The 13,367-nt window shown below is 31.2% G+C and overlaps 1 protein-coding gene across 1 annotated transcript in view; it reads right to left on the bottom strand.

Moving 5' to 3' along the window:
* Nucleotides 1-237: 237 nt before the first annotated feature.
* Nucleotides 238-13,367, bottom strand: part of LOC132757687 (somatomedin-B and thrombospondin type-1 domain-containing protein-like) — a 61,731-nt gene continuing 48,601 nt past the window's right edge. The window contains exon 4 of the mRNA XM_060749040.1: nucleotides 238-3,872. Within this exon, the coding sequence (XP_060605023.1) occupies nucleotides 3,596-3,872 (277 nt within the window). The 3' untranslated portion in view covers nucleotides 238-3,595. The remainder of the gene's footprint in view (nucleotides 3,873-13,367) is intronic.

Here is a 13,367-nt window from a genome sequence, read left to right as displayed (position 1 = left end):
TTCATTGGAGTATTTATTTAACTTTTTTTGTAGGATATTGTTTCCATTGTGATGACGGTGATTTTCTTTATATCTCTTTATCCACATTATTATTCTAAGAACATGAATGGGTACAGCAAATTTTAGTCCGTATTTACAAATATGCTGTGACTAAAAATAGAAAATGAAAATGACATTGTGGCAGTGTTGCAAATGTGCTGCAAATAAGACAGACTCAAGAAATAACCAAGAAATAGAGTAGGTATAATTATATTTTATTCAAAACATGGACACTTTTAACTGTACAATCTAAATTCTGATTCTAATGATACTTTAAATATATAGCATACCAATTACATGCATACAAGTAAAATTTGGCTTAAAAATAGCAAAAAAAAATTTGGACAAAAAGGTGGGTTTTATTTGTTTTGCTCTTAAAATACGTGTAAGAATGAAAAATACAAAGTTTCATAAAAATGTAAAACTTCAAAAAGTTGTTTCATATAAAATACTAGTAAAAATTGTAAAGCTGTAAAAAAACGAGTTATCTACATTATAAAAGCTGAGGTTGGACAGGCCTGATACAATTATAGTTATATATATACATGTATATATATTTATGTACAAAGAAGAAAGTCGAACAAAGAATACTTTGTTAATGATGTTTTATATGAAGAATTCTTTGTAGGATGAAATATTGTTGCATGACATGTGCAAGTAACATAGATATATGTACAGAAACAACAAGAGTTAAATTTGAAGACATAAATATGCTTAATGTAGTCGCTTTACTAATTTAAAATGTTTTTTATATATTTTAACCACAAAAAAAAGTACAGTAATCAAATGCAAGTTTACATTTTTATAGTAATTTTATTTTAATGTGTCAAAACATTTTTCTTCAAAAAGTTTTAAAATTTTGTTCTACATCAATATGCATGATTACAAGCGTCCATATGTAGTCCATATGCAACATATGGTTATGACAACTAATTACTAGACTCCATATGTAACGTTAACTCAGGTCCATATGCAATGATAATGAAAGTTCTTTTCTCATTTTCCTTAGCATTTGCCAATCTTCATCAATAAAAGTATTATTCTTTCATCAAAGTGATTACAAAATAATTTTAATTTCATGAAAGTTGAAATGATGTGATAGTTTTTGGTATATCAAATCTATTAAAGACAAGTTTTTTGGTATATCAAATCTAATACAAAGACAAACGTGAGTACAACAGCTTTTAGATTATGACAATGATGAGGAGGCTTATGTACAAAATGGCTTATATTGTCACCTTAGTGCATCAACGGGTTAATTCCTTATGTAATTTAATGGGAGTTAACCTGTTACTGCACCAAGAATGCTTTAAATGATATCAAAACAACCGATGTTATGCTTATATTTAACTGCTGTTTTATACATAATTTTCAATAAGGTTTGATAATTCTTTGTAAATAAAGAGTGCCACACTTTTATAATCTAGTTTTTTTTTAAAAAGCACAAAATTAATACTCTTAAAATGGAAAAATTTCTGAAATGTTTCAATTAAATATCACCACTACTAATGGCACATTTTATTTTCAGAAAACAATTGTCAAAAGATGATTTTTAAAAGCTAAGAAATAACATGAATGATAAATGCAATAAATTGTTTAATCTAATTGTTTGAATACTATAGAATAATGACTTGCATACACCAACAAGATAAAGTCAGGTCAGGCTCTACTTCTGTGTTGTTTGAAGATATACTGTTGGCCAATCGATTCTTGCATTATGATACAGAAACTATTTAACCGGCACCATGCTAAGTATCGCTATATATTGTAAACGGACATGTCAATCTTATAACGTTGACGAAACAATTCAAGATACAAAGCGAAATTTACAAAACAAGCACCAACTGATAAGCCAACACAACAGTACATGATCAGACAGCATGGATGTGGAGTAAAGCTGATCTTTTGCTGAATTGGTCACACAAGTAGACTCAATTGACAACCAGCAGACTAAAGGCTTATATAATATGTTGGAGTTTGATTAGAAAGTTTCAAATCAAAATGGAAGCACAACAAGCCCTCTGTATTTATTTAGCAGTAATAAAACAGTGCATTTGCTGAGAAGAAAGTTGTTTCTTCTTGAATATAAAATTATACACAACAAATTTGTAAAGACATAACATTAAAATCTCACCTTATCAATTTATTTTGAAGTTTTTTAAAGTTTGTATATTAAGCCCATTATTTTGCTGCTTGTATTTCACTATTGAGCCTATCATATTACTCAGAGCTTTATTGGCTGGCAAAATTTGGCCTTGACCTTTAGTAAAAGAAATTTATACAGAAACAAGAGAAACGTCCTACATATATATCTCATAGTTTATATCATACATGAATATTACTGGCCTTAAAAAACAAGGGTGAGAGGACAAAACTACATGAAAAAACACCATTTCATAAATCCAATTTGTTTACAGTGACAAAAATGTAATTAGTGATATTAAAATGTAATTTCAGTACTTTGGGAGGAGTTTTTTACCATGAATCAGTCAGTGACATAAATGTGTCACTTTAGTGTTGATGGCCATAAAAGTTGATTAATCAACATAATAGATCATCCGCACACATTTGATTCTTGTAGGAAGTTCTTACTTAAAATTTCAAACATAATGCCCTTCACATTACACAGGTCTTTTGACATCTAAAATAATCTATCTATCTATTATGTAATAAAAATAATAACATAGTTTTATGTCTAAAAGGACACTAAATTTGACTTACTCTATTCAATAAAAAACAAAATGAACAGATTTTTGTGTGTCCTATCTGAATGGATGTGATTAATAAATACTTCAAATAATACATCAACATTACTTCTAACACTTATCAAACATATTTTATCTTTTAATTACTAAAAATATTCTTAAAAAATTGTAAACGTAGAAATTGTCCAGAAACTTTCATAACTGCATCATATTTGAAACTGCACCCATTTATTTTGTCTACAAATTTTTATAATACAGGGTCTGGGGCAGGTAGAAAACTCAAACATCTGTTATTTATTTATTAAGTCTTATCCATACTCTGGTGTTAATTGCAGCTTTTCATATTCTTCAGTTACATAACAACAGCATTGCATGATAGTGTTGTTTTTTTTCATTCTGGTTTGGTTTAGTTTTTTGGAATATGCAACAGAGGCAAAGAAAAATACTGGCTTTTGAGAATTTTTGGCATCAATGCTGATTTTTTAAAGCAGGTTTTCTGTGCCTGGCAAAGAATCTTTCAAAGTAAACATTTGGAAATGGAAGCCATTTTTTTATGAGTAAGCAAAACACATTTTTCAGTCTCCAGAAACCAAAATCTATTTTTGTGTCTATAAATACAAAGGTAATAATGACATCTGCATGAAAACAGGCTTCCTTCTCCCAGTCATTACTGTATAATCAAACAAACTATACATAATTAGCTGTCTGAGAGACATTCCTACATTTACATCAGCAAACAAATCAATCTGAGTCTTACACAAGCTCATTCAATATCATTTACAAAGTTTTGTGCAGAATCTGAATCTCACAGCAGCTTTCATAAAGTCTATCAAGCTTCCTATTAACCATGATTATACTAAAACAAAATCATGGTTTCCCTGATGGTTGCATGTTTTAAAGTCATGATGGGTAATCATCTTCCATTTGCCGTGACAGTTTCTCACAGAAATTGCTTTCCAAGTAGTTTCCTGGTGGAACACGCCGTGTCCTGTGCAGCGTTCCAGCCTCTTGTTCATGGAGGTAGGTTGGCATTCTACACAAACCTCAGCATGCTTCTGTAGAACATTGGCCCAGGGAGATCTCTGGCAGGCTCTTCCAACATGGGTAACTTTGTACACGGCACTGTACCTGTAGAATATAAATAAGGAACCTGTTTAATGCAGATGAAATTACACATTCTCTTGTTATAACTATAGAAACTATTGTCTTCCATGGTGTTTAGCATATAAAAACAGCCATCTCCCATGGTTGTAAGCATATAAAACAGTCATCTCTCATGGTGTTAAGCATATAAAAACAGTCATTGTAATGCAACATTAACATGTGCCTATTTTAGATCTATATAAAGTAACAAAGATCTCCTACTCTGAGGAGTCAAAAATTGTCATCAAACTTGCACAGTCAGCACTAAATTTTCTCATGTGTAATTTAAATAATGTCAATCTTCAAATTGTTCAAAATAGAGCTATGATCAGATACAGTTCTGATCTTATCATTTGATACAAGCCATAAAGAATTCACAAATTTAATTCAAATCTTTTATAATTCTATATTGTTTCAATAAAATCTCTAAAAACGAAGGTCTTTACTTTTGAGTAGGTTTCTTACTTCATTTGAAAGAATCTATCAAGCAAGGGCACAGGATAATTGTATAGTCAAACAACCTTTTAAATGTCTAAATATGTGTCATTGTCTGCCTTAAAGTCATTTATGTCAAGACTTATAATCCATTAAATTACTGATATCCTTAAATCTAGTTAATGAACCAGTAATGTTTTTCTGAATAAAATGTCATTTTTTATACAATAATAAGCTGATATATCAAATGATATAGAAAAACTATATAACATTAAATTGACAAAAAATTAACCAGTCAATTAGATGTAAATGCTTTTTTGCTTACATCTATGTACATATGACATGTCATATTGTAGCCATAAGGTCTTAGATCTTCAATCAAACAAATGATCATTTTTTAACAAAATATAATTATGCATTTTACCCCTTACAAAGCTTAATGTTCATAATGGACATGTTTGTCTTCTGAAATTTGGAACAGTTCATTTAAAATGTGTAGGGTTTTAAGATCAAAATTCTAAAATAAAGGTGCCATCCATGTATGAACGTGGTTAGTCTGGAGTTCATTCTCCTTACACTATGTAGTAAATGTAGGCAGGGAACCAGAGTAGAACCGTATCAGACCGCAAAAATTGTTAGTCTGGTTCTAAAGCATTACAAGAAAAGCATTGATGCAAAGCATCAAAGGGCGTCCAAGCAAGAAATGCAGCAAGTGAAGATGAACTAGTACACATATGATGACAAGATATTCTTATAAACTACCAGAAATGTATACCACTTATGAATGAGCGGACGAAAGACATTGTTCATTATGAACTTTGATTGGCATGCTAGAGATTAGAATATTACTTGTTATTTCTTTATGATCGTGGTTATTAATAGCAACGGATATACATGTATGCAATCATTTATAATCCATATGTGTAACGCATGATCAACACGTACCACACATTTGTCCCTTATTATGTTATCGCTATTAGCGAAGACCCCCTTAAGGTATCTGTTCACACTTTAAGTTAGTAAAAATATGACACTGGTTATATTACCATGTTGATCATGTTGAGCATAATTGTTTATTATACAATAATTGTAATATCTATTAATTTTAATTAAAAAAAATACAAATTTTATGAATATTGTTTTCTTTTATTCTTTTTTGTGTTTTATGTGCTATTTTAATACTGAGTTTTTACTACTCTTTTTTATTAAAATTGTAAAATAAATTTTAAGAATTCAATTGTCATATAAATGACCGACGATTATAAGTCAAAGCTTAACTGGAAAAAGTCAGTAAATTATGGTTTATCTTTCAATATATAATATTGTTTATTCTTAAACCATGTACATTGTATTTTTCTTTATCATTTTTTAAATTATCGATCAATTGAATAATTCATAAAATCTAATTTGTAACTTTGAATAATTCCTCGGCATCTTTACTAAACACGGATAACAAATTAAATAATTAAATAAAATGTTTCAGAGTTGATAATGTCATTTTAATACCATAAAAAATGTACCTTTTTCTCAATTATTGTACATATCACGGATTTATATTACATATAAATCCGTGTACATATTTATTGTTTTTATCTCATATAGATAAAATGAAACATGCTATTGTTGTTTTTTTTCTAATTGTAACGATATCAAACATCTACTCCAAAACCGGGAGAGACTGGACAATAAACCTGTGGTACTATTCGCCGGTCACTAGTAAGTCCTGGTCAAAATAGACCGGGAGAGACCGGCATTTACCGATAGGAGTGATAAATAGATATATCTATAAATAGGTTTTTGGAATATTTAGGTCATCAACTGATCATTCTAGGATACATGTACAACAATAACATACCATGATAACCGACTGTGTACTACAAAATGATAAATACAAAACCCCGAAGGGCGCGATTTATTGACGGAAAAGGTTATTTCATTTGAAAATGTTTGCATTGCGAAAATTCATTGTAACATATCGCGACATTTCATTCTTATTTAATAATCAAGCACCCGCATACCGATCGGAATTTTCGGCTTTTATTATGACCGACTAAAAGGCTCGAGAAGTTGCTGTCGCCCTTTCACAAAATCTGATCTCATTCCATAAGAGCGCCGCGCTTCGGCGCGGACGCCAATAAGAAAGTCATTCTTGCTGCTTGCATTTACCTTAATCACACTAAATATCTTCAATGGACTTGTCTGCATATTCTTTTTAGAGAACTTATTGGCAAACAGTGCAGACCATGATCAGATGACACAGAAGTGCCAGCTGATCTTGGTCTGCACTGTAGAAATATGTCCTGCTGTTGAAGAGTTAATTCATCAATTTTATTTGTGTCTGAAATTGGATATTGAAACAGTCTCATTTGTTACAAGTCACCTAATTGGTTGATTAACAAAGCACATGAATGAACCTGACCAATGCACCAATAAAATACACACATAAGTAAAACCTATATCCCTTTCCCTGCCAAATTTCCTAAATGGAAGTCTTATTCAATATTTTAAAAGATCATTATCAGTTTTAGTAAAATATATTAAAATCTGGCATCAATATACACCTTAATTGCCAGACTCCAAGGATGTGTAGGCTGGTGCTGGTTCAATACAGTTGGTAATGATTTTAAAGATTTGACTGTAAAGATTAATTTTGGGCAATACTTCCTTTCATAGGCACACTGTATCTTTCAAATACTAACTCACTGTAAACCAAAGCATTATTTATTTAACATGTCATTTAAATATGTTAAAGTCATAAACATTATTGCATTCCAAACATAACCAAACACTTCTCACCTGTCTGTTCTATTCAACATATGGTTTAAAACTTTCACCAGTTCTATTTCAAACATTAAATTCTTATCTCCCATCAATGTACTTAAAGACACCTTTCATTCCATCTTCATCTCCAAATATTCTACTCAAATCTTCCTGAGAACATTTTTTCAAACATTTTGACCTCCTAGGAGTATCATTATTCTTGTATATATAATCAAACCAATTCTCAAATATTCCAGTAATTACTTCAACACTATTGCTCTTGACTTTAATGATATTCCCAATTCTGAATGAGTGTGCAGTCACAATTGGTTTACTTTCAAGGTAAGTAACTCTTGATTATGGCCCTTATAATAGAATCAGATTCAAGAAGTAAATAATTTTACTATAAAAGAACATAGGAAAAGTATTAGCAATTTACTAAGGGAAAGTATTTACAAACAAAATAAGAATTCATTCAATTGCTGATGCTTTGATTGGATTGTTAGCACTTTGGAAAACATTTTCTGTAGAATAAACAAATACAATCAAAGCTTGGCAACTTTGATTTGTAACAATAAATCTCATCTAAGTAAAACAACCATTGATATTAGAACATTAGTATTGTTACATGTTTTATGTCCAAGCTTGCTTTTTCCTGCTGACATTGTTTTAGAATAAGCACGTTTGCAGATTCTGGTAAACTACTTGGTGTTAAGAACACCTTTTCTTTAATAGCTATCTATTTCTGGTGTACTTTCTTAAATAGAGATTTTATCAACATCTTAACATATTGTAAAATGATCTAAATATCATATATTTAGATCAGAGTTTGATAAAAGTTGATAATATGCTATGTTTTTTCAATCAGTTTTCTTTAAAAACAGTCAGAATTAAAATATTGCCAAATGCAATTCAGAATCTACCACACAAGTTTGAAAAACTGTCTGTGAATCTAATTGAAAATGTTGGAATTGGGTATTATTTTCTGAGCATACAATTTTGTTGAAATGTTTTCCTTTTTATTGAAATTCCTGCCAATCACAGACCTTAGCATTTATACCTACGTGCCAGTCTCTCACCTGATACTAATCAAATGATAAATCTTTTCTATGAAAACCATCAATAAAAACAAGAAATTAACAGTAACTTACAAGCAAAAACTGTGAACAGATTAGCAAAACCTGTGCCAAAAAAACTTAGCAAAACAACTGAATAAAAATGCTATGACATCATAATACTTAACAGTGAAGTAATGTTATAGTGTTTTGCTGTTTTTTCCCTTGATATGTCAATCAGTTATAAGGGCAATGAATCTCTTCAAGTGAAAACATAATTGACAAAACAGACTTCATGGAATTTCTTTCAGGTTTTTTTTCTATAAACACAGTATAAAGAGTGTGCAAGACAATAATGTATTAAACCAGATCTGTTATATAACATTACACCATTCATTTAATGCTTACAATAATCAATTACTAACATGGTTCAAGAAATAAGACTTTTGAAAATCAAGAAATAACTAAATAAGTATATTTGACCATCAGTTATGATAAGTCTGTTTAAGGACATATATTCATAATTATTGTTGATGTTGCAGACCTGATATCAGGAAAGATACTTTAAATGTTAGCTATTGGGTAGCCAAATCTCTTGAGCTGTCGAACTGTAAGCATTATGGTCCTGGTTCCAAGTTTTGCCTATGGTTCAGTGTTGCCGGTTGTGTTGGGGGATGTGTTCATTGAATGCCAAACTTCCTTGTTGGTCTTTGTTTTTCATACTGGTTACATAGGCTGTGTAATTTTCTCATGCTACAGCACACTAATATTACTTTTTGTTAATACCTGGTAATTTGTACTTGTTTCTACTAATGAAAAATACAATCACTGCAGGCAAATCCTAGTACTATAAATTTGATTAATATTTGGCATGTTCTTGTCCACAAATGACAGGTGTGAAGGTCTTTATGACTGTACAGTCAACTTACTAACTTATTTGAAATGATAAGTATTACCAAACTCCATGAGAAAGTCATATTTTACGCCTCTATGAGGTGAAACAAAATGCACTATAAAAGTAGGTGAAATCTGTGTTATTGCGTACATTAATTCCACAAGATCACAAAGCTCAAGTATGTTGGTTTTTAGTGGAATTCATCATCAATCATGCTCTAACAAATGAGACATTCATACAAATATTGTAACATACATGCTTCTCTATGAAGAAAATGTAACTTTGCCAAGAGCACATAAAAGTTATGTAGAAAAAAATCATTAAACAGCTGTTAATAGTCTAGGTAACATAAAAAACAAGTTAATACAGGGAAATAAGACTGTTGAGTTATGATTAAACTGGTATAAATTTGACATAACTTTTGTGTTCAGTGGCATAAATCATAAATGGGCACTGTTGTAATGTTAATAATATGTCATGATACCATATGATTTTACAGGTTTTAGATATACAATGTATTTATCAATACTTGTAATTCAAACAGAATTAGGTGGTGTTTTCATTCCATTTTATATGCAAATTTAGTATTTACAAAATGTACTGATACTTTTACAGTTTATAAGACTTGAGTGTAAAGACATAGAACATCTTTTACAGATACTTTTTCTTTTGAAATCTAAGACTGCACAACCTGGTTACATGATGCCCTTTCAAGTTTTACCCTGCATTTGTGAAGAATCAGAATTTAATGCTATCAATTATTTATGCAACCTAATGGGAAAACAGGCTTAGCCTTACACATTGAATTAAAAATAAGGCGATCTTATTAAAAGATAACATAGAATAATAAATGGTCAGTGGTTTCAGTGAAAAGCCTTATAAAGTCAAGTAAGTTCAATTGTAGGTTAAAGGGTATGTGGCAGGGAGTGAATTTAACACCTGACCTGTTCAATTCTACACTGCTTTAGAATAGCATCTTTGTTGATAACAATGTGCTATATGGCCATTAACAACAAATTTAACTTAATTTATGATAATGACAGGTACTAATTGATACGATGAATGGTCATTCAAATTTCTGAAATTTTCTTTCTAATGTCAAAGGTAAAGTACCACACATTATTTTTGAATTTGTTATACTTGAAACATGTTCTTTCCTTTTTGGATTTTTTTTTGAAATTTTAACTTTAAGAAAAATTTATTGTATAAAACCTGGTTCTGTTCATACAAAAGGCAAAACATCAGGCATTTGTTTTTAAGGAGTTCTAAAACATCAGGCCTTTGGTTTTAAGGAGTTCTGTTCTGTTAAAATGGTTTGCATTCTTATAATCTAAAAGGCAGAACTTTTTTTTCTATGCCTTTTGTTTTTAGAAGATTTTTTCCTGACAAAATGACATTAAATCTTTCTTAAAGCTGTACATCTTACATCACAAGCACTTATGGTGTCAACCTAATATCATCTTGAACTTGAAACGGGTAAAATTTATTACAATTTAATTTCTACCTGTCATTTTAAATTTTTGTTACTGTACTAGTAAATTTGAAATCAAGGGATTGAATTTCTGTCTTTACGCTAGCATTAGCACAACAGGCAAGGTGCCTAATTAAGGCCCGAAGGCGGCAAAAAATGTAGGTGGCCTTTAATGTGGTAACACAGGCTCCTTAAAAGATGCATTCATTTGGAAGGTTAATATATACAATATGGGGCAAGACCACCTTGCAGCAATGCTGTGAAAATTAGGATCAACTATATGACATTATGGATGAATTGGTGTAATTCAGATCACCCACTATTATTACAAATCCTTAACTCAGTGGAGGTGTGAAATGAACAAGTATCTTGCCAGCATGAATTCCAAGTCAAGAGCCTTGTGCTTGAAGAAAGGGTGGACAATTTTTAATGGTCAACAGTTTTTGAAGATATTTCATGGATGTGTTATTATTTATATTGGTCTTCAAACCATACATGTATGGATTTAATTCTCTTCTGTCATCAAACAACAGCTGCTGACATGCACATCTTTGCTATTTCTGAATAATTGCTTCAAAGTAAAAATATTCAAAAATTCCTTATGAAAATACAATGTAATTAACTAAGAATATGTCTATTTTTTTTCATAATTGCAATCACCAAAATGATATTACTGACTTGTAAGAAGAATTATTTTCAATTGTCCAGAATGTCCAAGGAGCATAATGAACAGATGGTTTAGAAATGATTAGCAATTGTTTAATAATTCAACTGCCCCTTTATAACAACAAAATGACATTCAAAGTGTGGTTTTGTTTGTTTGTTTTTGGTTTTACGTCACATCTACACAGTCTAGGTCATATCACGACGTTCCAGCCGTACTGGTGGAGGAAGACCTCAGGTGCCCTTCCATGCATTATTTCAGGCACGAACGGGCACCTGAGTAGAACCAACGATGTTTCGTAAGCTAGCTGGATAACTTCCTCACATGAAAGAATCCAAAGTCCCTGTCGGGATTCGAACCCACAGCGGTGAGGGGCAAGTGGTTTGAAGTCACGTACGCCCCTTCAAAGTGTGGTAACAGAAACCATAGCATAAGTATATTTACCACAGCTACTTTCATTATAACTTGAGACAGAATTGAAACAAACAAAAAGGATAGAGTTTGAAAACAAGCTTTACTTATAATCATATAAAATAACATTCCTTATTTGATGTGTCTCTTATTGGTTTTAGACTATGCCCTTTGCCCTATTTTCACAAACTGTCACGGCGAAAAAAAAACACACTGAGAAAAACAAAATATTAAAGGATAAAGTAAAGCTAGGCTTAAGAAGAAGTGTCTGATGTTTTATGGGACACGAAAGCTCGTGCTCGCTTTCCTCGACCATCATAAGCTGTTACCTAGCAAACTGTATACCGGTAATCATAAATACAGATATTTCTCTCCCCCAGTAACCACGTGTCAAGTACAGAATGTGAGTTTGCATTTTGAGTGGGGGAGTGAAAATAACAACCATATTCAGAATGAAATGATTAAAAAGTTGAAGAGTTAGACTGGTACTTATTGTAAGATAACAAAATTAAACAGATTTGTATACATATATACTATACAATTAAATAAGGTTATTCAAGAAGTCCAGACAAAGAGAATGTCTGTTATAAATAGGGTGACTTAATAAAATAATTAAACATTAATACAAGTTGTATTACACATTACTATTATAAGGGTGCAAACAAATATAGAGAAAAATGGAAGCCCTAAAGATGGCCCAAAACAATGACACTGAATATGTTGCAGGCTCGGTTTTATTGAGTCTGTTCATGGGAGTCAGAAATGTTTTCCTCCAAAATTAAAAAAAAAATGTGTTTATCATGGCATTTATTAATAAATAAATATTGAGTCACCAAATTCTGACAGTTTCAATATGTATGGTGACCTGTCACAAAGTTACTTTTTTCGATTCCACAATTTTCTTGCAGTGTATTTGTATTTTGTTTTTGCAAGAGGTTTCCTTACAAATCTAAGTTTTGCACACTTTAATATATACATTGTATATTACTTGTAGATGACATTGCTTATTACCCTTAACAAGCTAAATATCTTGTCCATTTTTCAATATAGATCATTTGTAAAGCAAAACTTCAAAATATATATAGATGGAATAGCAAACAGGACAGACTGCACAGATGTGCACTGGACTCCTAGGTAGATGAAATTGCCACCTCAGGCTTCAGGTTTAAGCAAGAATTAAGTTTCAATTCAAAACTTCATGACAGTTGCAGGCTGGTTTAAGTGATTGAAACTTTGTGACAGTATTAACAACTTCCTGCTATTAAAGTCATCCTCCTTATAACAATTTTCCAGCAACACTGTACCCTAACCTGACAACTAAATTATCTACCTACAGCCTTACCATCTCATCTGCAAGGAAACTCTTTGTTAGTAAAATTATAAAGGTATCATTGCTTGCGTGGTATATGAATCTACTTAAACATGAAAAGACAGACAAAATGTTGTGTCAAAAAATGAATGACAACCTTGATCGAACAAATGATAGCTGAGTGACTTGGATAATAACCAGTTGTCTCCACCCTTAACCTTTAACCTGCTGAATTTCTTAAATAGACTTCAGTTCAGCTTCCTTTTTTTAGAATGTTTATGATCAATTAAAGGATTTAAAGTTGGTAAGCCAATAGAACAAAGCCTGCTTATGATGGCTGCATGAAAGTACTTGTTGGGCTGGCTCTATATGGGTGGTAAAAAAAATGAGAGAAAAACGCAATCCCTAAAGAACACCCAATACAACAAAATTGAAAATGTAGCAGGCTAGGTTTCATTGAGTCTGTTCATGGACGGTACT

Source organism: Ruditapes philippinarum, unplaced genomic scaffold (genome assembly GCF_026571515.1).
Source record: "Ruditapes philippinarum isolate M1 unplaced genomic scaffold, ASM2657151v2 ctg29_1_1_1_1, whole genome shotgun sequence".
Classification (NCBI taxonomy): domain Eukaryota; kingdom Metazoa; phylum Mollusca; class Bivalvia; order Venerida; family Veneridae; genus Ruditapes; species Ruditapes philippinarum.
Note: the sequence above shows the minus strand (reverse complement) of the source record. Positions and strands in the feature narration are given on the sequence as shown.